At 33.7% G+C, this 26,247-nt stretch overlaps 1 protein-coding gene across 1 annotated transcript in view; it reads left to right on the plus strand.

Annotated features, from left to right (window-relative positions):
* The window catches only part of ATRNL1 (attractin like 1), a 498,803-nt gene that overhangs the window by 146,420 nt on the left and 326,136 nt on the right, over window positions 1-26,247 (plus strand). The window contains exons 20-21 of the mRNA XM_054581578.1: window positions 765-858; window positions 5,534-5,586. Of these exons, the coding sequence (XP_054437553.1) occupies window positions 765-858; window positions 5,534-5,586 (147 nt within the window). The remainder of the gene's footprint in view (window positions 1-764; window positions 859-5,533; window positions 5,587-26,247) is intronic.

Here is a 26,247-nt window from a genome sequence, read left to right on the forward strand (position 1 = left end):
GTACACAAACTGGAACCTACCAATTCTTTGGGTGCAGGGCACTATAAAGTGTGAGGTTGGCATCCTAAAAGCTCAGAACACTGCTCTTTAACAAGGAATTCAGAATGAGAAAGTAAGACTGGTTCATGTGAACGAAATCAACTGTGTTGAACTATTACACCATGTTTCTGGAAAATTAAAATGGAGAATGATCTCAGAAGTTAGAAAGAACAATATTGGGGCAAATAGACATACTTTTTAATGCAGTATGTCACTATTTTTATTATTGGCCGCAGTGGGAATGGTAGAAGTAATAAATGTATTTATTAAGTGCTTGATATGTGTTAGGCATTTTAAAATATACTACCTGAGGGCTGAGTGTTATTATTTTCCTTTTGCAAATGAAGAAACTAAGCCTAGAGAGGCTAAATAAATTGCCCAAGGTCACATATCTAGTGATTATAGATGGTGAAACTGAGCTGCCTGTCTCTTGTGCTATTCAAGACTCATTGGGTAGACATCCAAAGTAGGAGTGGAAAGAGGCCCAAAGAAGAAAATACTCAGATCCATGAATACCCCAAGGACTTGAAGGAGTTTACACAAAATTTTCAAATAAGTGAATTTACTTCCATTTAATTAAAAATACCTTAGATGGTAACCCTAGTTTTTGGGTGGCAAGAGGAAAGTACGTGGAATAAAAATAAGATAATGTAACCTCCCCTGAAATGTGATGCACATGTTTGTGATGGACAACGCTCAGTATCATTTTGGTTTTAACTTTACAGCATGTACGTGCAGTGGCCACGCAAATGTTTGTCATATGCACACAGGAAAATGTTTCTGTACAACTAAAGGAATAAAAGGTGATCAATGCCAATTGTAAGTAAAAGTGATTTTTTTTAGAACTTTTCTGGATTGAATTTATACTGCAAAACTAATTTTTGTAGTTTTCCTTTTTAAGGGTAGTGTGCTAGTTAAGCCACCAGTATTACTGTGAGCTGTGTGTGTTTGAGTTCTATCGATTCTCATAAAAAGTTAAGACTTTTAAAATGATAGTTTTCTGGAGGCATGTTACATATCAAATTTGCATTGTCATCTTTATAATTTTTCTTCATATCTCCTTAAACAATTCAAATCCAACTTTTTTATGCCTTTCTTTCTTTTGAATCTTCCATTATTAATTCTGATATTTGTTGTTTTTTAAGCCTTTCAAGTGTTTTCTTTTACTTGTCTCTTTTTCTCTGTCTGTAGACATAAACCCACTTTTGTTTTTCCTGTACTTTCAGTAGTTTTATGAGTCATTGTTGTCTTTTTATAATTTAATTGGTATTCTCAAGATTTATTCCTCTCCAAGAAATAACTTTAAGAAGCAGTTGTTCCATGTTATTTGAATGTTTTTTCTTTTTATTCTTATTCATATACAAAATTTATTAAAAGTATTTTTATAGTTTTGAATTGTGTATCTGTAAACACTTGTGTTTATATTAGATATACATATACTTTAACTTAAATGTCAACGATAATATAGTTATAAAAATTAATAAAAGATTTTCTGAAACCATAAATATATAAACATTTTATCTAAAGGAGTCTGTTAACCATGGAAAATGATCATTTTGTTTTTATTGAGAAGAATGTGTTTTTTTGCTGTAGAATTACCCAAAACATTTCAAGCTAGAGAATTACGTCTTTGACTAGTTACTGAGTTATCATACGTTTTCAAGTTCAGAGAAATTAATCAGAACCAATTTTTATTTCTTCTCCATAGTCTCTAAACTTAAAAATGAGGCCAGAGCATTAAGATTATAGGGAAATTCTTATTAAGGAAGGCTCTCATTACCAATGGAATTAAATCACAGTCCCTTGCTCTGGAACAGAAGGATGCTTACAGTATTTTGCAAGACTCAGTACCAGTTGTCATAAGCAGGGTCAGCTTCATAGGTGTGTGGCATCTGCCGCTGCACAGGGCCTCATGCTTAGAAGGGCATCCTGCTTGCTCTAACGCTCTGCCATTGCCATCTTGAAATTCTTAATAAGTTTTTAATAAGAACCCTCATTTTCATTTTGCACTGCTTCTTGTTTTCCTCTTACCCTTTCTCCCCAACCCCACCCCCCGCCCTTTCCGCCATCCCACTAGGAAGATCAGAGCAGGTCCTCTTCATAAGCAACAGATGTTTTATTTTTGTTTTGAGATTCCATCGTGAAGATGAGCGCTGACATTTTTAATTTGTACCGCACTTCTGCATAAATGAGATAACCATTCACAATGAATATCTCTTATGTGATGTGGCACTTGAAAACACATTTTTTTCCTCCAGATGAGAGAGCAGAATTTGAATTCATTGAACATAGATATACAAAGTTACGGGCTTTGACAAATCTATGAAATACTAAAAAGTAAATTACATAATTCTGAATGATGAAAGTACACTTACCCAAGTTGTTATTTATGATTATTTTCCAAGCAGAAGAAAAATTGGACTATAATTTGTAAAGAGTATTTTGTAGATAGAATCATTACTTTTTTGTTTTATTTATGTTGCCTTTGCATGTGGGGCAGTGAAAAGATAGGGCCGTTATTCCTAAAGCAATTATTTCCTATAGTGTGCTTACACAGGAGAAAATGCTTTTGTTAGGAAGCAAAGCTAGTCATTCAAATTAGGAAGCAATGATTAAATGAATGGTACTATTATTAAAGATAAATAACAGATGCTTTTTGCCTAAAGTATCTTTCAAGGTAGCGTTGGTGACAGAAGCCAAAATATACTGATTTCTTACATTAGTGATTTGAGATACCAACCCTTTCCTCCTCTCAGAGTAATTTCTGTTGAACTTTAAGTATGTGGTTGGACATCACATATTCTTGTATATTTTTCATGACCACCCCAAACTGAAATTGGTTCTTATCCTATTTGTTAAATTTTTCTTTGTATTAGCTGTGTACTTGCTTGAATCCTTTGTTAGAGTGAAATTCTTTGGGGACCATTGCATTAACACCACGGTGTCCATGTTCAATAAATTTATTATTTAATGAAATGGAATGTAGGAAGCATTGAAGGAGTCCTGAAAAGGGAGTGAATAGTTTATCTTGGAGGGATAAGGGAAGTTTGGGCAGAGGGCATTTAAGCTGGAACTTGAAGGAGGAGTTAAATTGTTCTGGATAGAGACTATAGTAAACAGTGAAGCCAAAAAGTAAAAATGAACATAGTTATGGCATTTCCCTTGTTTGCTGGAGGATGTCAAGAGCTGGAAAGAGCTTCACTTCTCCCTTTACACTGCAAGAAAGAAAAGCTGGGCAAATTAAAAATTTATGAGTGTTTTTGAAAGCTTTGAACTATTGAGATTACAAGGTAACCAAATGGCTAAAAATCTAGAGACAAGCAAGAGATTTCAGAGAGACATGAGCATGAGCTTACATGGATTGAAACCAACAGGAAACTGAAGAGTTCAGCTGAGGAGGTTAACAGGCTGGTGCTAAGTGTGCACTATCAGGACAGTGTGCAGCTCCTGCCCACTGCAGGAATAGTGGCATTCACACTCTTTCTAGAGTTTTATTTTTTTTTAAATTTTTTCCACATGAAACGTAGCAGTTGCTCATGGAAAAATTGAAGCAATTTTTTAAGTATGTGTTTCCTGTGGTCAAAGCTGCGGTGGGGGATGGTGGACACAGTGGGTGGAGCTTTGCTATTGGGATCCAAATGTTCATTTATAGGGTCACCAAATTATTTATCTTGCTAGGGAAGTTCTCATTTGGGCCCCGGCCTGAAACATGGTGGGGACTCAAAAATGATAACTAAAAAATGAATTTAATGGAAGTATGAACTCTCATATAAATATATAATAAATGAAGTAGTATTTTCTCTGAAAATTGTTTAATTTTGAGGAGCAATGTGTGGACTTTAACAAAAACACAATGTATTATTTTTGTAAAATTTCTAAATTTTATTGATAAGTGGTGTCAAAATAATTCCCTAGGTTAAAATATGGACTAAAATATGATTAAATATTACAAAGTATGTTTCTCTCTTGAAACCCCACCATATATCAAGGCATATATGCAGTTTCTGGTACTTAAGAAGACTGTGGAAACTATATCATTTCTTAGACAAAAGGAGATAGAAGATATGAGTGAGTAGAGTTGGGTTGTCAGACTCTCCTGTTGAAAAACAATTCGTAACCCCAAAATAAATTTTAATATATAATTTCTATCATATAGATTTTATATTAGACTGCTACAGTTTTTTTAAAAATGCATAGGATATGAATAATATACCAATTTTAATTACTTTTTAATGAAATTCAGTGCTGTTCACAACTTGATACTACTAGCAATATTTGGTTCTTAGTCTCTTAAAAGGAGTTTTATATATTCTTTAGACACATGATATACTCAGAGAAATGTGTTATATATACCACAAACAGCATGAAAATTCAGTATATTTTATAAACATGCAAAGCTTACTCTGTGGTTATATGTAAAATAGAAATAGTTTCTACACTAAAGTAATTATGAAAAAAGGTTTTTCATTTGCCATGTTACTTAAAAGTTGTGTGGGTTTGGATCAATTTTTTGTTTTATGGGGTTGCCTTGTGTATTCAGAATGTCTATTACCCTCCCTTCTATTTTGGAAAGTTCCACAGAACTCTATAATTATGGAGTAAATAATTGTTACCCACGCATTTAATCTCCATTGAGAACCACTGGCCTAATCAATTAGTGTCTTCCTTGACCTAGCCAAAAAACTTTTGTTATTTTACTTATTGCACATAACATCTTTTTCATATTTTCCACTCTGTCCTCACTTGTTTTTCAGTTTACCCTTCTCTTGTCCACTGTGTCTAATTGGCTGTTAATCTCATCCACTCAGTTTTTAATTTTGGTTATTGCAATTTCGTTTTACTGTTTTTAGACTAAAGTCTTAACTTTATTATGCTTTTAAATCTTGTCTATTATCTCCTACCATATAGAAAATAATTATGTTAAAGCTTGTGACTTTCCCCAGAGCATATATGAATTTCCATGGCTTTATTTACGTGATCCTTTGTTTCTGCTGGTTCCTGTTCTTGTTTGCTTAACAGTTTCTAAGCTGCTTATTTTTTATTTTGTACTGGGTGCCATATTTTAAAATCTATTCATATGTAGTTTGAGATCTTGCATGGAATCCTTTTCCAAAGAGAATTCAATTCTCTTATGTACCTGAGAACAGCAGTACCTTAATCACTTTCAGGGATAAGGATGGTTCAAAGTAGATCTTCAGTCTCTTAAAGGACCTTTTGCGTCCTTACTCCTAAGATAGTTTTTGTTACTTAGCTCATCAATCTTTGGTGGGCCTAAATGCCAGTCCCTTTTTTCCTGTGAAATGCTATTTCCATCCATAAATCAGGAAATCTTCTAATAACCTGGGATTCCGTCCTCTGCATCCTAGCATGGTAATTATTTGCTTTTTTGCTCTCTAGTGCTTTTATACATTAAAAACTAAAAATCTACCCTTTTTAGTTGTCTTTTTTATTTTTTATTTATATATATGTTTATTCTTGTTTATTATTTCTACAGATGTGACTCTGAAAATCGCTATGTTGGTAATCCACTTAGAGGAACATGTTATTGTAAGTATTTATTTTTTAATTTTAATTAATTGGTTTGTATTACTAGTTTCAGGTGATTTTGCAGATAATAAAATTTATCTTAAATAATTGATATTGTCATTATTAGGTTACCATTTAATTTTTCTCAAATCTTGTAACATATATTGCTAAGAAAAGCAATGTCTTTTCAGTATATTTTCTTAATTATATTTGGTGCATTTTTTCCTACTCTGAAGAGAAAATAGCAACAGATACTATTCTGAACATGGAGGAAAATACAGAACTTGAGTAAACTCAGCTAGATTTTAATATAATCTTTTCATTATGATTAAATACAGAATAACTGAAATTTTGTGATAGATTTTTAAAGGGGAAAATTTTGGTCATCGTTAAAAAGCTGCACTGATTTTGTATAGAAAGACACCTCCATTGGGTAATGATCATATGGTAGATGTGTATTTAACTTTTTAAGAAACAACCAAACTATTTCCCAGATGGTTATATCATTTTACACTTCCACCAGCAGTGTATGAGTTTCACTTCCTCCAAATCTCTCTTGATCCTCCAAATGATTAGGCTTTTTAATTTTAGCTATCTTAATAGGTGTGTAGTGATATTAAAATCTCATGTTATTTGCATTTCCCTAATGACTAATGATGTAAGCATTTCTGTGTGAATTTTTTGCCATGTGTATATTTTATTTGAAGAAGTGTATGTAAGTCCATTCCCTACTTTTAAAAATTGCATCAGTTGTTTTCATATTGAATTTTCAAAGCACTTTATATATTTCAAATGCAAGTCCTTTGTCTTATATATAAGTTGGAAATATTTTCCCTAGTTTGTGGCTTGCCTTTTCACTGTATTAAAAGGTATTTTTAATGGAATTTTTTAAATTTAGATGAAGTTCCATTTATCAGTTTGTTTTTTTAGACATCTTAGCCTAATTAAGGACACAAGGATTTTCCCTTATATTTTCTTCTAGAAATTTTATATTTTTAGGTTTTCCATTTAAGTATTTGTTATATTTTGAGTTAATATTTGCATGCATTTTAAGGAATGAGTCAAATTTTTTTCCTCCACATGGACATGCAAATGTTCTAGCAGTATTAACCACTGAATTGCTTTTGAAACTTTGCTGAAAATCAGCCATCCATGTATGTGTATAAGAATATATAAGACTATTTCTGGACTTTCTATTCTGTTCCATTAATTAACTTATTTATGAGTATAGCACTGTTATGATCACTCTAACTTTACAATAAGTGTTAAAATCATGTAATATTTATTCTTCAGTTTTGTTCTTTCTCTTTATACTTCTATGGCGATTCAATTTTCTTTGTGTTTATATATGAACTTAAGAATCTGCTTGTCATTTTTGACAAAAATACATGCTAAGATTTGGATTAGGATTGTGTTTAGTTTATAGATCAGTTTGGGAAGAATTGATATCTTAACTATAGTTCTTCTTACCCATAAACAGAGTATATCTTTTTTTCTTAATTATTTAAAAACCTTAGCAATATTTGGTGGTTTTCACTGCATGGGTCTTTCACAGTTTTCACAATTATATCTAAACATTTTTATATTGTTGATACTGTGGAAATACTATTTTTTAAAATATTTTATTTCTGATTGTTTCTCATATGCTCAACCATGATTGATTTTAATATTGATTTTGTATCCTTCAGCTTTGCCAAACTCAGTAGTTCTGCTACCATTTTTGTAGGTTCTGTCATATTTTGTACATAGACAATAATGTGTTCTACAAATAATGGAATTTGAATTTTTCCTTTCTTTCCTAGATACCTTTTTTTCTCTTACCTTATTGCATTGGCTACTACCACTGGTACCCTGTGAAAACATGTGCTGAGCATGTTTATATTCTTCTCTTGTTCCTGATCTTAGAGAGAAATGATCCAGTCTTTCACCATTAAGTATGATGTAGATACTCCTTTTTCTTTTTGAGTACACAAAACACAAAATTTATTCTGTTATTATTATTGTTAAATACATTTGTCTCCATTTTCCCACCACCACTTTCCTCTGCCCCACCCACCCCCACCTCCCACCCTCAATCCTTCCCCACTTTGACTTTGTCCATGGGTCCTTTATACGTGTTCCTTGATTTGACCCTTCCCCTTCTTTTCCCCTTTACCCCCTCCCTCCTTTCCTCTCGTTAATGTCAGTTTGTTTTTTCTTTCAATGTTGCTGGTTATATTTTTGTTGCTTGTTTGTTTTATTAGGTTCCACTTTTAGGTGAGATCGTATGGTAATTGTCTTGACTGCCTGTCTTATTTTTCTTAGCATAATGCTCTCAAGTTCCACCCATGCTGTTGTGAAGGGTAGTAGCTCTTTCTTTCTGCTGCATAGCATTCCATTGTGTAAATGTACCAGGGTTTTTTGATACACTTATTTACTGATGGACGCTTAGGTTGCTCCCAGTACTTGGCTATTGTAAATTATGCTGCTATGAACATTGGGGTGCATGGGTTCTTTTGAATTGGTGTTTTGGGATACTTAGGGTATAATCCCAACAGTGGAATTGCTGGGTCAAAAGGAGGGTCCATGTTTAGCTTTTTAACGAAATTCTAAACTGTTTTCCACAGTGGCTGCACCAGTCTGCATTCCCACCAATAGTGTACTAGGGTTCCCTTTTCTCCACAACCTTGCCAGCACTTTTTGTTTGTTGATTTGTTTATGGTGGCCATTCTGACCTGTGTGAAGTGGTATCTCATTGTGGTTTTAATTTGCATTTCTCTAATGGCTAGTGATGCTGAGCATGCTTTCATATGTCTCTGGCCCTGTGTATGTCCTCCTTGGAGAAGTGACTGTTCAGGTCTATTGCCCATTTTTAAATTGGATTGTTTGTCTTCCTGGAGTGGAGTCATGTGAGTTCTTTATATATTTTGGAGATCAAACCCTTGTCCGAGGTTTCATTAGCAAATATATTTTCCCATATGGTTGGTTCTCTTTTCATTTTGCTGATGTTTTCTTTAGCCATGCAGAAGCTTCTTATTTTGATGAACATGACACCAGCACAGAAATAGTCAAGTAGATCAATGAAATAAAAGGAGCATTCTAGAAACAAGCATATATATCTGTCTAACAATGTAATATATTAAATTGATATTTCGAATCAATGGGGAAAATAAGGCTTATTCAACAAATAAAGTGCATGGACCACTATTACTATAAATAAAACAAATATAGAGCCCTGTTTCACTCATTATACAAAAAATGTTCAGGTGAGTTAAAAATCAATATGTAAAATCTAAGGAGTTTTAGGAGAAAATACAAAATAATATTTTTCTTACCTTGAAGTAAAATATTCAAACCCAGAAGCTATAAAATAAAATAAAATATTGACAATATGCCTATATTAAACATTTAAAACTATATAGTAATATACATCTAAAAAAAGTTAAAGGACAAATAATAGACTAGGAAAGTATTTGCAGCACATCTAAAAAAGGGTTAATAGTTTCTTTAGGGAAAAAATTCTACAAACATTTCATCAAAAAGTGGATAAAGAATACCAAAAGTCACTTAATGCTTTTTTTTAAAAATAATAGAAATTGGCAAGAAATAGATACTGCTATCAGGTTAAGAAATTTTTCTTCTATTTTTGCTTTGATGAACATTTTGATCAGGAATTGGTATGTGTTTATAGTGTGTGATTTTTCTATATTAATTGAGATAGTCATAAGGTGTTTCTATTTTACTAGGTTAATATAGCAAATGGGATAGCATCATACACACACACACACACACACACACACACACACACACACAACTGCTTTTTATTTGTTAATCACCAGGTATAAGACATTGGGATTATTTCTAGGCTTTGGCTATTATGAAAAGATCTGATATAAACATTTAGATGGTCTTTGTATAGACATTTATTTTCATTTTGTTTGGGTTGATTCCTAGGAGTAGCATTTCCAGGTTATATATTAAGATTATGGTTAACTTTCAGAGAAACTGCCAAAAGATTTTACTGCATAGTTGTACCTTTTTACATTTCCACCAGCCATTTTGAAATGTTTCAGTCTTCCTACATCCTCACCAACACTTCATACTGTCTTTGCTAGCATTATAGCAATGCTCAAGTAGTTATAGTAGTACCTTTTAATTTGTATTTGTTTTCTGTCTAATAATATTGAGCTCAATTTCATGTGTTCATGCTTCAAACATGTTTTGTTAGATGTGTAAAATAATAATTTCATAATATTTTGAAAAACTAATATAATACTTTCATTGTTATTTTAAATAGTACCTTTTATAATTCTACTTTCTATTTATGTTTCACATATAAAAATGAGATTTATCTTAGTATATTGCTCTGATAGTCTCTACTTTTTATTAATTCTAATAGTCTAGATTTATCAATGTAATTAGTTATATTGCATGCAAATAAGGACATTTTTCCCCTCCTTTTCAATTTTTTTATTCTCTTACTGGGTTGGTAGGGATTTCTGTGTTAGTATCGAGTCAAAATGGTGTTAGCAGATATTATAATCTAGTGGAGACTTTGATATAATTTATGAAATAGTCCCTTTATTGAGTTAAGAAAATTCTTACTTATATCAGTGTGCTTCAAGATTTCATCATGAGTACCTTTTTCCTTTACCTTGTTACATGTGAAGTTGTATTAATAGATTTTCTAATGTTAAACATCTTTTCATTTTGGGGTAAACTGAACATCATCATGGCATATTTGAAATACCATTAAATATTACTGGTTTATGTTTAATTTAGGATTATTTTCAGTATAAATGAATGCAGAATACATTTACATATTAATTTTTCTAATGAAATGACCTTTGACTGACTACATTTTTAGTTTTACTTTTCTATCTTCATATTGTGTAACTATGGTGATAGCTTTTGAAACTGAATTTGAGAAGATTGCTTTTTTAAAAATAGGAGCATGTAAAATATTATTCGGTGAACTTCAAAGATTAGCTGAATTCCACCAAAACCTCTGGTCTGACGCTTTTTTTATTTGTAGTTTTATTGTTCATCTTATTTATTTATTTAGTTAGTTAGTTAGTTATTGCCATTTTTCAGTGAGGGTTTATTCATCCTTTCCATTGATTCTGATTTCTGCTTTATCAATTTCAGGTTTTCTCTTTGGTAAATTTTTAAAGAACTGTTGTTTTTGGTTACATTTGGTATACATTTTCTTACCAGTTTCTATGCAGTTTATTGTTCAGTTATTGTCTTCTTTTTTATGTACATGTAAGAATTTTCTTAATTTCTAATTTAGTATTTTAAAAACCATTTTGTAATTATTTTTCTATTTTTATTGAGAATGTGGCAAATAAAATCCCAGATCATATTGTGGGGTTTTTTTCTTATGAGTGATTTGATGGTGTTTGGAGACATTTTTGCTTGTCACGCCTGGGTATGGGGCATGAACCCCATGGGCATCTAGCGGGCAGAGGCCGGAAAGCCTGTTATGCATCCTGAAGTGCACACTGCGGCCTCCTCAGAGCTAGGAATTATCTGCTCCACCATGGCAATAGTGCTGAGGCCGTGAAACCCAGGTAGAGGCTGAATCAGGTTCAGATTTGACTGAAGAGGAAACACTGTTTCATATGTGGTTTTGTGTTCTTCGTCTGGCAGAGATGCATAGTGACGTTCTTAGCAGATGCATGCTCACTGTTTAAATTCTGATTGATTAGAGGTTTGCAAAATTGTGATATGCCAATTTCTTCTATATTTATTTGATGTAAAACTTCTGTAGAACAAATTTCTTCTCATCAGATATTTGGTTACTCATTGCAACAGTTCATATAAAAAAGGCATGATAAAGGCTATGAATTTTCTTTTAATTTACCAGTTCTCAAAGCAAAGAGTTGTTTGTTTGGTATCCCTCAAAGGTGGCAACTAGGCTTTTTCTTTTTGTATCTTAAACATATGAGTTCTTATATATTTAACATGTTTCAATCCATTCTCAATTATTATCCTTGCTGATACTTAAATTGTCTATATTCTATGTCGTTTAATTTTCCACATTTATTTTGCTTTTCTTTTCTTCAAACATCCTGGATGTTATGGGGACATGTTGTTGTCTGATTGTTATAAATTAGAAATTCCTCTTTGATTCTTCTTGAATCATTAGCTTTTATTGTGTCCCAAAGGAGTAACTAGTTACAATTATGCACACATATACATTACTGTATTTTGCCACGTACAATGCATGCCCACGTTTTTGGCCCAAACTTTCAAGGAAAAAAATCTTTCATTTTATTTTTTAATTCAATTTTTATTTATTTATATTTAGATACTTTTTTTGGTATTATGAAGGAATTTTAACATTTATTTTTGAACATATTATGGTACTAGAAATTTAATGTAACAAATAATTAGTACTTTGCTTGGAGGCATCATTGCACTTTTCATTGTGCTTTCTAGGGTTGCATTTTTAATGCATAAGCATAAGTAAAAGAATTACAAACATTTATATAGATACAGAATTAGTACTACCCTTGTATAATGTTCATCTTTATTCTCCTTAAAAAATTTGAGCAAAAAATGTGCATAATACATGGCAAAATACAGTATATTCCACTTTTTAGAAATAGGAAATATACTAATATTTAATCTTTTTATGTTAAAGAATTAAGTTTATATTTCTTCTAGATCAGTACTGTCTAATGTAAATATAATGTGAGCCACCTATATAATTTTAAATTGTCTACCCTCTATGTTAAAAAAGTAAAAAGAAACAGGTGAAATTAATTTTAATAATGTATTTATGTCAACATATCTAAATATGTCATTTTAACATATTAGAGTATAATAATCATCTGTGAGATACCTTTTAGTTTTTTTCAAATTGTTAGAAATATAGTTGTATATTCAATATGTAGAGCAATCTCACTTTAAATTTGTCACATGTCAATTACTCAATAGCCACATGTGATAGTGGCTACCATATTTTATTGGTCAGCTCATCGATACATTTTTGAGGACCCTCACTCTCTTTTAAAAATGTTAAAGGAGTAGTTATAAAGCGCTAGATGGCAGTCTTGCCATTTGCTATGAGACTTTTCGAGCTTAATGACATTTGAAAAAAATTGTGTGGAAAAAAAGAAAAGGTCAATAGTTCTTGTAATAGTGTTAATGGAAACTTTTCTGATGTTAAAGATTAGAGTGAAATTTAAAATGCAGGCCTACACTGTAACATAAAGCAATTGAGTTCAATATGGTGTTAACTTAATTGACAGTAATACAGACCAGCAGTTGTATCCTGGGCAGTCTTAATAGTTTTTCAAATGTCAGTTTAAAACCAAAAACTGAATGTATTAGAAAACTGTCATTCCTCTCATGGAAAACAAAAGAAAGTTAATAGCAATGGTATCTCATTAGACCCTTTTAAACATTGAATTACGCAGTTTATCTCACCAAATAGAAAACATAATAGTTTCCAAGTTGTTTCTTTTTCCCTTAAATACCTTCTTTTTAATTATAATAACAGTTGTAAATAAGAAAACCTGAAACACAAAATGAAAGGCTGGACTATGAAAACGTTATGTAGATTATGCATTTTCAATGTGTAAAATTGAGTACAGAAAGTTACTTTCTACAATCATCTGCTTTATGCTACTGCTTCCTTAATTCTTTAACTACATGTAATGTCCAAACTGCTGATTATTGTGCTTTAGTGCATTTCCAAGTTATCAGACATATTTTGGCTGCTTTTACCTTTCACTCTCTGAAAGATTACTGTAGTCTTAAAAAATTTCTTCTATTACTCTTCACAGTTCAGGGTGCAATTTTGTGATGATAATAATACACTGCTTTTTGAAGAATAAAGAATTTAATTACTACTCTATATTCAGTGATCACCTTTGCCACTTATCACATCTTAGTTAATATTTATTAAAAAAACAAAATATTTATCCATTTATCTCACTGTAAATCCTTTAATTATTATTGATTTATTTAACTAATATTTATGTCTTGAACTGAAAGACATTTATAGACATATTATTCATTGGGTTTGAATTTTCTATCTTTGATAAATGAGTAATAATATTTCTAATTATTCTAAACATTATTGTAGCTATGAATTAAAACCAGTACGGGGGTGAGCAAAATTAGGTTAAATTACCAGCCATCATTACCCAAACAATAAAGCATAGATAAGGATATTAAATAATAACAATAATAAACATAAGACAGATGATATGAAAAAATAATACAATAATTAGTAAATAAAGGCGAGTACAAGAATAAACCGTGTTTCATGTACTCACAACTGTAAGACCACTTTTGTCATCCCCTTTATTAATCTCAATTTAATTACTCAAAATGCTATGCTACATGAAACAAAAGCAGCTAATACTTGCATTAACCTTATATTTGGTGTAATTATTCTGTTTTGTTCTGAAACAGAATAAAAGTATTTTTCTGTTGTAAACTAAATATATTGTATTTTGTTAGTCAATGTTTTACATGACTTTTTAGCCATTGAATATAAATACTACTGAAACAGGAATGGCTGGCCCATCGGCAAAAAGAGCAGAGGGACCTCAATAAGCACAGAGAACCTAAAATTCTCATATTTCACAGACTCAAGGCACATGGGATCGAAGGTTGTCTGACAGTGTAAATACAATCGTCCACATGGTGTTTTGTTCTTAATTCTTTGATTCATTGGCATTTTCATTAAATTTCCTCAGGTCTTTATGACAGAATTTTAGATGTTTATTTCAGAATTATTTAATATGTTTGCATATTCAAAAATGAAGGCTAATGCAGCACAATTCCAAGAAACTTAAAAATAGCCGAAAGAAAAAAATAGCTATTGAATTAATCTAGAAGAGAGACCAAAAATTTATTTGACCATATATTTTATGGTAAATATGTTATATTATTCTGGTTATGTAAATAACACAGGCTTGCTGTAAAAGAAAACAAAGAAGTGAAAAGTGTCTGAAACCTTCCCACCAGGGCTTCTGAGCGGCCGTGTCCAGTCTGCACCCTCTGCAGAGGCACCCAACTGGGAGGAAGAGAGAAGGCTGATGCTCTGTACTTCCTTTTCTCACTAGTCACGTGCCCAGGTGTGGGGCTTCTGTACCTTCGTAAGGGCTAACAGTTCCTTTTTCCTGTGCAGATGCTGAGTAGGCTGATGGAGGCACTGCCAGCCTCAAATTGTATCCATAACATATCTCCTATTATCGTGAGCCACTTTTTTCTCCTCACTGTTATGTAGCTCATTATTTAGCATCATTTATCAAATAAAGCACAGATTTTGTCTAGACTAGAAAACAACCATCTGACTTTTTGAATAATGAAAATACTGCTTAACCTTTATTGAGCACTTACTGTGCTGGGCTATTCTATGCATTTTGTTTGTAGTAGCTTATTTAGTCCTCAGAGGAGAAGGATATACGTATTAGCCCCACTTTTTATTTGAGGGCACAGAGACAGAGAAAGATTAATGAACTTGTCTGAGGTCACCCAGCTGGGAAATGGCAGTCAGTTTCCATCCAGGCCGTCTGAGCCTGTAGCCCACCTTCTTGACCACAGGTGACAAGACTAGAGCAACATGAATCAGCAATATATTTAATCCAAGAGTTGTTTGTCTTTGAATAAAATAAAAACTTCATGTTAAAAAAAATAGAAAAGAGAATCTAAGCAATTAAAAATTCTTGGTTTCTCAAATGAGGAGTCTTCCTATAAAAATACACTTACCAAAATTTATGTAAAAGCTTTCTGCAGTCCCAATTAGAATTCTATTCAGTTCAGTTTTTTGAAGGGTATGCATTAGAATAAATTATCTTAAAATTTATTTTAAGTAATAAACTTTTAGAATAATCAGTAAAAGTATGTAAGAAGGAATACTGAAAAATCCCACTCTGATATATATCCAAATATACTGTAATTCCAACTATACTGGTTCCCATAACTGATAAAGGAATCAATGAACAATTAAAGTCCAGGATTAGAGTCCTAAACACTTGGACATTTATATGGCAGTCATTTAATTTTTATAGAAGTCCTCAATGACTTAAATTGCTTGTTCTTAAATGTCCTAAACTTTATCTTCAACTATGGCTTTTGCATTTATTTTTTTCTGTCTCAAGTACTTCATCTCTAACTAATACCCCACCCGCTCCAATATAAAGTGGACTCCCAGGGGTATCACAATAACCTGTGGTTTTCTTTCATCCTAACATACAGTAGAAAATTATCTCACTTGTTCATTTGTTTACCTGAATGTGGCTTTTTTTTTTCCTCACTAGAATGAAAATCTCTGAATCCAGAACCTTATGTTTTTAAAACCCATAGTTAGAAAACTGTGTGGTTCCTATGCAGGCATTCAGTAAACACATATGGAAGTACACATATAAATTACCTATTAATAAATATATTTACATACATGTATTGTCTGTATTGTGGCTCTCCGGGCAAGTGTTTTTACTGTTGAAGTGTTTTACCAAAGATGTTTGGAGATCATGTTATTGGTTATAAAGTAAATGTTGCTTTACATTTATTTTTCAGTTTATTTACATTAAGTAGTACAAGTCATCATTGAAAAACTTTAAGCATCATCCACTCATTTGAATAAAAACATTTCAAGCTTTGTTTTTTAACTTAGCCTATGAAACATTTCCTTCAAATAGTATCTAAGCAAGTCCCCACATATCATTGCAAAATAATGGGAAGTTTTAGTTGTTTGGAGACACTATGAAGCAAAGGACGGTGTCTTCTGTAGAGGTCGTGGCTTATTATATAAAAACTCCTAATTAGAATCCTTAATGCATGGGTATTGGTGGTCATCATCTACCCCGTTTCATTCATAGATTAAAAAAAAAAGTAAGACTCAATGAGTTTTAAGTGTATAGCTTAGGCCATACAATCAGTAATTCTCAGTGTGAATAATAAATATTCTGCATTTTTCTGTGATATATCAAACAAATGTTTAACTTGCAGAATTCTTGCAACAGATTTTACCTTTGGAATTTTTCTAAGTGCTCTGAGCTCAGTAAAATTCTCTTTTTTAAAGGTTGATTATTTATTTATTTAATTAATTTATTTTTAGAGAGAGGTCAAGGGAGGGAGAAAGAGAGGGAGAGAAACATCCATGTGTGAGAGAAACATCTACTGGTTACCTCTTACACACCCCCATCTGGGTACCTGTCCTGCAACCTAGGCCTGTGCCTTGACCAGAATCTAACAGGTAAACTTTTGATTTGTAGGATGATGCCCAACCCACTGAGCCTACAGTTCAGGGCAGTAGAAATTCTTTTCTTTTTTTTTTTTTAAGATTTTTATTTGTGTATTTTTTTAGACAAAGGGGAATGGAGGGAGAAAGAGTGGGAGAAAAACATCAATGTATGGTTGCCTCTCGCGTGCTCCCTACTGGGGATCTGGCCCACGACCCAGGCGTGTGCCCTGACTGGGAACTGAACTGGCGACCCTTTGGTTCACAGACCGGCACCCAATCCACTGAGTCACACCCGGCAGGGTGAGGGCAGTAGAAATTCTTAATTAATAATTGTAAGTATGGATAATAGTGTTCAGCAAGCAAGGGAAACTTGTAGTAATTGAATATTTTTTATGGGAGAACAATTTAGTATTAATTATTTCATTTTATACTCACAAGGGTGACGTACTTTTACTCATTAATTTACTTACTAAAGAGTTACACTGGTAGAGCTTGGAAAGAGTGTCGGTTGTTGGAATTGACCCACTTTTGTTTACTTACTCAACATCTACTTATTGACTATTTTGTTGGACTCTGGGGATATTACAGTGAACAAAACAGGTTCTGCTGCATTGACGCTTATAAACTACTGGCAAAAATAGATATTAAACCTATACAATTACCTAGATATGATTGTCCTAATAAGACCTTGTGAATGAGAATTATAGATGCTTTGGGAGTATATTACAAGAGAGGCTGACCTAATCGCGGGATAAGGGCGTACAGTGGGTAAGGCAAGGCAATGAAGGAGAGTCAGTGTGAAAGGGACTTGGGAGAGGAGGGGATGGTGTGGGGATGGGAGGCAGTAGATTCAGTAGGGCAGCATGTGTAAAGTCTGCAGCTGGGACGAACACCATGGCACGTGAGATAGATACACTCCAACACACAGAAGCAGGTGAGGAGAGGCGAGAGATGAGGGGTGTGAGATCTGTAGGATCCAAGTCGTGCATTGCTTTTTATAGACAGGTAAGACTTTTGGTCTTTATTGGAAGAAAACAGGAAGCCCCCGGAAAGTGTGAGGAGGAGTAAAATGTTAAATTTTATTTTTGAAATAATTGCTCTGCTTGCCGTGTGCCAAACAGCTTGGTGAGGGCAATCGAGCAAGAAAGAGACTATTTTTGTTCATTTTTTCATGCATGTTCCTGGAGCTACATGTTAAAATGCAGTAGGTCCTTGATTATCATCATTTTGTTCAATGTTGTTTTGTTATTACGTTAATCAGAAAACAACAACAACAAAACAATTCTGGTGGAGGCCACTGCCAGTGTGGAGTTGACATGTCCCCTCCTGTCTGCATGGGTTTTCTTGGGGTCCTCCCACACCCCCCAGATGGGTACATTAGGTGACTGTCCGTCTACATTGTCGCAGTCTGAGTGAGTGTGAGGGTGGCTGCGGCTGTGGGCGCGAGCGGCCGGGTTATGGGAGGGCAAGCTGTCCGGGATGGGTCCTGCCTTGCACCCTGAGTGTCCAGGGGAGGCTCTGGCCACCCAGGAACCAGAAATGCAATAAGCATGTTGGAAAATCGTTGTCTTGTATTCATCTCTCCTAAATGTATCTATAGCTCGCATTTATTTCAGTGTTTGATATTAGAAGAGTTTTTTACTTAAAAGTTTGGTGATGTTTTTGTGACCAAAAATACGTTGCAGGAGCCTAACTCTTCTTTATATCAATTGGCCTATGGCAAAGTCGGTTTTGTTATACCTCGTTTCCAGGAACCTTTGGACAATGTTAAGTGAGGACTTACTGTGTGACTGTGACATATTGATTGTGAATATACTTGAACTTATATTCACGTAAGTTTTATCATTTGTCTAAGTTGGCAAATACATGTACTTATATGCATGCCATTGTTTAAAATATATTTAGATTCTTAATGTAGTGAAAGTCTATGTGCATCCTTTTCTAAATATATGACCATGAACTCATATATTTATAAATAGATCTCTTACTATATATAAATACACATAGGAGAACCTGTTTGACTTTTGAAACCTTTAGAGTTCATTCAAAGCCAATACAATGAATAAGGAAAGTGAAACGTTTATTGACTGCCTTTATTTTATGAGAGAGTCTTCGCTAAGCTGAATACACACTAACACAATTACGTTTAATGCACAGAGCAATCCTATGGGATAGGCAGTTTTATCCCCTTTGTACCATTGACTCTCATGGAGGTTAATTAACCTGAACAACATAACCCAGTTGGTAAATGGAAAATTACAATTACAATTGAGATCTTCTTACATGTTGTGGACAGTGGTAAATTAAAAGTAAAATACAATAGTAATTGGTGAAAAAGCAAATCATTAGGCCTCAGTTTCTTTCTCAAAATATTCAACTTAAAAATTTCTGAAGCAATCAAAATTCATGCAATAATTATTCTGGTTCCCAAATAATCTGAAGTTTGTATGAACAGTGCCATTGATGTAGCATACTCATGCACATATCAAGATTAATTTCATTGGGGATTTTGGCACATTTGCCCTTTCTACCTCATTTATTTGTTTATGCAATCATTTGTTGTATCAATATCAATTCATGGATGTATATTTTATGGCTTATAATAAGTTATTAACATTATTTATTTTATAATGAAGTGTCTCTAGATTCAGCCATTGGGTCCCTCCTCAATTGGCTCCTGTACCCTTTTGAACATGACTGCATAATTCTCTGAATACTTCCTTATTTTCTGAGACTAAAAGATATTTCAGACTCACTTTATACTTTTTCTGCCCTACTTATGGAATCAACATTTTTTTTTTCAGGAAGTGAGATGGTTTCTTATATTAGAGAATGGTATATAGAAACCAAAATTTCAGAGCTAAGTATGCTCATTGGTTTTGGGGTCTTATTCTTTCTTTCCTTTAAAATATTATTTTTTAGATTAGCAAGTATATTCTTGCTCTCTTTTGGTAACTCTCTTATCATACTTTAACTGAACTTGTTTTATTCCTAAAACTGGCTGTCCCTTAAGGGAGGTAGTGATGGTGTTTTTTTTTCCTTAGTATAAATAGCTTAGAATCTGGGCATGGGAATAGTAGCTACTTTGCCCCTTTTGACATTGCAAATAATTGCTCTGTTTTACCTGTTCAAAAATTTTATCTCTTTTGAGGTACTGTTCTACCTCTCCTTGTTGCTGCCTTTCACTGAAATGCTTTGCTCTCCATGTAGCATTTTATCCGTTTTATACTTTTTCACCTGCCGCATTGTCTTTCCCTTAATATCTTTCTTGACATCATTCTTGATTCAAATTATCACATGCACTTTAATAATGCATTATTTATCTTGTGTTCAGTTTCTGAAAACAGTGTAGAACTCAAACACGGTACTCTCAGGTCAGCTTTATCATAAGCAAAGTATACCCACTGAAAGGGCTCTAGAGATCTAAGATATTAGGACTATCTATGTAGTTATAATAATTAAGGTAGCAGGGGTGTGTGTGTGTGTGTGTGTGTGTGTGTGTGTGTGTGTGTGTGTGTGTGTGTGCAGAGAGAGAGAAGCATAATCACCGATACAATAAAATAGGCCCCAAACAAGAGCTGTAGGTGTTAATATTTTTATAGTATACATGGCCACATACTGAATTGTACTTTTAGTATCTTTTCAGTATATTTTTTGTTCTTTATTGGTAAACATTCTGATTTTAGACATAAACATATAGCTTTATTCTTTTATTCCAACTCGAAATCTGTCATTTATTCACTGCCAGATACTTTCATTATGCTATTTTCATATTTGAATCCACGTCTTAGTTGTTGTATGTGTATGGATGATTATTTTTCAGGATGAGTATGTAGATCATATACTTTGGACCTTTTCTTGCCTGAAGTTATGATTATGTTGTTTTTTTTTTGTAGACAGCATGGCTGACTATACATGTTGTATAAATATTGCTCCAGTTTTTTGGTAGTGTCTTTGTATATATATTGTTACTTAAAGACACTTGCCATCTGGCCTAAATTTTCTTTATAAATAACTAATTTTTCTATGTGAATGTGTGTGTGCATGTGTGCACATGCTCACAGGGATGTGCCTGAAATAAAGTTATTTTTAAAATATACAATTAATACACTAAAAAACTCACACTTTCAAAGTGCACGATTCAGTGAATTTTAGTACACTCACAAAGTTGTATAACCATCACCACTGTCTGATTTTAGAGCATTTTTATCACTGCTAAGAGGCACTCAGTACACAACAGCAGTCACTCTCCCTCCTCTCTTTCCTGAGCCTCTGGCGTCCTTCTTTCTCTACGGGTTCGTCTCTTCTGGTATGTCTTGTATATGATGTCATGGAATATGTGCTCTTTTGTGACTGACTGATTTTATTTAACTTAATCTTTTCAAGGTTCATCCGTGTTATAGCAGGTATCAGTACTTCATCCCTCTTTATGGCTAAATAATATTTCATTGTATGGACATACTGCATTTTGCATTCTTTCCACCAGCGGATGGACATTTGGGTTATTTTACTTGTGGACTGTTCTTGATAATGCTGGATTCCTTTTATCTTTTATACAAGGTATTTCCTTTTAATATTGAGGTTTCAATCTTCAACAGATTTATTTCTGTCATGTATTTAACATATATTTTATGTGTTTCTTTTCATTTTGTTATGATGTTGGCGACATGAGTCATGCATACATTGAAAATGTCCATGTTTGTTATATCTTTTGAATGATTTTTATCTATGACCAATATAGGATGCTTCTTCAGATTTAACTTACATGGCACTAATTCAATTTTATGTTTTAATTATTATATTTTTGGATTCTGTTATTGTATTTAATTTTGTCATTATATTACTTTTTGGTTTCTGTTGTTTTTTTTTTACTGTTTTTAATTATTTCATGCTCTTTTATTGTCTTCAGTGTTATTTTCATTTCATCTTTCTACTTTAATTTTGTGGGGTTTTTTAGATTTTCTTTTTTCATTAATGCATACTGCACAAATATTTTAAATGACTAAACACTTTACTCACATTAAATAATTACATATACTTAATGTATTATTACAGAATATTTTTTCTCTTGACTCTCCTCACTGTGTAAGTCAAAAACTAACTTAACAAAACTGTCTGCTTTTCCTTTCTTTTTGTTTTCATAACTTTGTTTCATCTATATGATTTGGACCCAGATGTATTTTAATAGCCTTATATTAACTTGAGGTCTACCATCAAAAAATGAGGGAGGTGTACAGAAAAGTGACTCTTAATTTTTATTTTACCCATATTTTTAGATTTCATTCGGAAATTGTCAAGCTCTAATTTTCCTGGAATTATCAGAGATAGTTTGCTCATTCTTAGCCAAAATTTTTAAGAGCTACTTATTTAGAGTTGTTCCCATCTTTGGGGCTTGATCTGTGAAATCAAAGGATTGATTTATATAGTGTTAATGGTTTCTAAGCTTTGAAATATATCTCCTCGGTATTTTTTTTTCTTTCACAAAGTTTTAAAATAATTGTTTATAGTCAGTAATATATTTAAACATGCAAAATGCAATTATCCTTTTTTAATTATGAAGATTTAAATTATGCTGAAAAGTATCATATATACGAAGTCTGTCCAGACTTTCGAAGGCTATCCAGCCATTTAATATGAAAAATAGGGACATTTATTGAAGTACAAGATACAGGACACATTGTGCATAGGACAATGATGCCTCAGTCCCCTTCAAAGTAGATTCCTAGGGACCTCACACAGTTCTCCCAATTGCTATCAGCTGCTCCATTGTATTTTCCTCAATCTCATTCACAGTCTGAAATCGCTTCCCATTCAAAGGTGATTTTAGTTTTAGGAAAAGCCAGAAGTTGCAGGGTGCCAAATCTGGGGTGAAGGGGGCTGAGTCACCTGAGTGATTTGATGTTTCGCCAGAAAACTTTGCATGAGACATGATTCGTGAGCAGGTGCGTTGTCATGATGAAGCTGCCAATCACCAGTTGCCCATAGGTGTTGCCTTCTGAATCATCCAAATAGTTTCCATGGAGGAATGTTTAAGCTTAAGGCAAATTTGATGCAGATTTGTTGCTCTACTCGTTTAGTCATTTTTAATGCGATAGCTACACATCACACATACTCACTTAATAGTGTCTACCGCCCCCACTGACTAGTACAGTGAAGGCATCATTGTTCACGCATGCGCATTCCAGTCCACTCTCCTTGACTACCAGCTGACATCGATGTCGTGCAAATTGTTCTCATTATATTAACAATGGCTAGACTTTTTCCAGCCTCGTATACTTTCATATAAAGTATAGTATATATACTTTCATCTGTATGGTATGTATACTTCTGTAGTGTATAGAATACAATTTAAGAAGTGTTTGCCTATGACTGAGCTATAATAAGGCTTAACATGGTGCTGCATTTCCTGCAGCAGCGCAGGCTCTACCTCTGCCACCCTTAGTGCAGGAGGGGTGTGGTTTACAGGGCTCCACACTGCAGCCTCAGCAGCAGGATTTTTTTAGGGCTTTGGGGTATGAATTTGTTGGTGTTTCCCGATTGTAGCTGCTCTAGCTCCTAGGTGAGGGATATACAGGCAGTGAAAACAAATTAAACAAAACCCCCTCAAACCTCAGGAACTCGTCATTGGGTCATCCCTTGAGTTCAAAGGCCTTTTACCTACTTCTTACCTTTTAGGACATTGTTCTAAAATTTCTTCCATCTCATCAACTTTTTCTTCTATTAAATTCTTATTTATGCCAATCAATATAAAAACAGGCTATTTTTCCCAATTTTAAAATAAGCTTCTCATCTCTCTTTATCACACTTAGTCCTCCTGCTACTTTTTCTCTGCGTTTATCAATGATACAATGTTATTTAGTTGATTTATACCCAATCTTCCTCTTTATACCATAATAATAAAGTGGTTCATTAAAGCAGTACAAAAACTTATTTTAAAAATATGTACACTTGCACAAACCTGACATATTTTAAATTTTAATGTTTTATATCCTGTACCCTATTTAGCTGAGAAGTTCAGAGTAAATTTGAGCAATAAAGTACATGTCCTAAGCACCAGGTAATTAATTATTCATTTGTAACACTCCTAAAAATATATGAGCATGATATTTAAATTGAGGGGAGAAATGCATCATCTCCTGGTTAAGTGGAAAATTGTGCAGTTTGCTTCTAGAAGACTTTAATTCCAAGCAGCTTTAAAGAAACATTTTGTGTAGAAGTTTAAACTTTCTTCAATTAATAATAATTCACATTCATGGAGTGGTATTCCTATTAGTCACTTGAATTTAGTAATACTCCTACTCATTTTGTTCTCAGCCAGGCTTATTTCTTCAGCCCAGCCAACATTAAGATTGGTCATTACCATCCATACCATCCATTGTGCTGCTCTTGTACTTCCCACTCTATCAATTAAGAACAGGGAACTCACCTTTGAAGCCTCACCAAGGATTGCGTGGGACGTGATTGCGGCAGAGGCATAGAGTCCATAGCCCTGGGGGCACTGCGGTCGTGTCGAGAGCCGCTCAGGTGTCCCAAGTCACCCAGATGCTACCCCCTAAAGATTCTCTACTCCTGACTTCTTAATATTTAGTTTCAAGCTAGAAAAAGTGAACCTAATTATGAAGAGAGGTTCTCAAAAATAGCATCGAAGTGTTTATTTTTTCTAGTATTTTTCCTTCATTCTGAGTAGATACTATCTTTTCCTCAGTATTGCAGCCTCCTGCTGAGCCCCTGCCAGCTGCCACTGACTGGGATCACTACTCTCTTTTGAAACATTGTTTACTTGGCCCCATGACCCTAAACACTGGTTTTATTCCTGTCTTGTAGTGTGCCCTCTCGGTCTCCTCCATGGGCTCTTCCTAAGGATCTGATGAGTTCACAGTGCCATCTGCCCCTCCAGGCGCATGCCTTGGACCCCTTCTCTGCCTGGACAAGCAGTTTCTTGGCTCCAGGGCTTTAAGACCCGTCCACAATGCCAATAACTTCCAAACTGCTCCCTGCTGGGCAAGCTCTTGAACTCCATTACACATATCACTTGCATGTTCATTTACTAACTTAAACTTAACATCCTTAAACTAAGCTCCTAATTATTCCCCAACTCCCAAAAAGTAAAACCTATTCTTCTCACCCATCTCAGCAAATGCTGACGTTATGCCTGGGCTTGGGTCAAAAAACAAAAACAAAAACAAAAACAAAAAAAAACCTTTACCTTTCTTTCAAATGTTCCATCCATTTATTCAGTTAATCTGGTTTGTTGTACCTTCCACATACATTCCCTGTGTCTGACCTCTCCTCATGACCTCCAACTGATAGTATCCGCACCTCCCGCATCCATCACCGCTTGCTTGTATTCTTGTCATAACCTCTTTAATAGAATCGTAGTTCAGGCTTGTTCTTTCCTTGAGGTTTTTGTACATGTTTCCTCTGCCTGGATTACATTTTTTTCCTACTAAACTCGCAGTTTCTTCTCTTATTATCTTTTATTTTTTTAGAGATTGATTGATTGATTGATTGATATATAGAACGAGGGGAAGGGAGGGAGAAAAAGAGGGAGACAAATAACAGTGTGTGGTTGCTTCTTGAGCCCTCAACTGGGGACCTGGCCCTCAACCCAGGCATGTGCTCTGACTGCGAGTTAAACTGGTGACCCTTTGGTTGGCAGGCAGGCGCTCAATCCACGGAGCCCCACCAGCCAGGGCTATCTTTGATTTTTAAATGTTCCTCCTCACAGTTGCAAGCATACTTCTACCCCAGCAATAATTTCCTTTTCACTAATTTGTTATTATCTAAAATACTGACCATCATTTGTAACATCCTTAAACTATTTATCAATTGTTGATGTCCATCCAATAGAATATACTTTGCATGAGGACAGAAAGTTTTATCTTTTATTGTTGTATCTCCCGTGCCTAGAACAACACTGGCCCATTGAGCTTACCTCTGCCTTTCCTGGCAGTCAGATGAAAATAGGAAATACAACTTACTGCATCATTCTCCTTGTCACATATAAGGATGCCTTTAAATCATTAGAAAGACAAAGTGTTGCCTTACACTAAGTTATATAAGAAACACCGAGGATAGATCTTGTAGATCTTGTATATACAAGAAAAAGCATAAGGAGAGATGCCTTAGTAATTTTAACAATAAATCCAGTGATACTATTCCTATCTTTACGTTTCATTTTAATAGTGTTTAATTGCTGAGGGCATAACATGAAAGGTACGTATCCAAAAACATAGAAGTCATTTCTGTTTAAAACAATTTGAAATATTTTTCTCTAAAGGTGGCAGTTTATTTTTTCTTTTTAAAATTCAATTTATTGGGATGACATTGGTTAATAAGATTATATAGGTTTCAAGTGTACATTTCTGTGATGCATCATTTGTAAATTGCATTGAGTGCCCACCCTCAAGATTCAGTCTTTTTATTTTTTATTTTTTTAGCTTAAAATTTTTTTATTGTACTATTTTTTCCATTATCATTTAGTCCCCTAATAC

The sequence above is a fragment of the Pteronotus mesoamericanus genome, unplaced genomic scaffold (assembly GCF_021234165.1).
Source record: "Pteronotus mesoamericanus isolate MK-2021 breed Mesoamerican mustached bat unplaced genomic scaffold, CSHL_Meso_final contig_657, whole genome shotgun sequence".
NCBI lineage: Eukaryota > Metazoa > Chordata > Mammalia > Chiroptera > Mormoopidae > Pteronotus > Pteronotus mesoamericanus.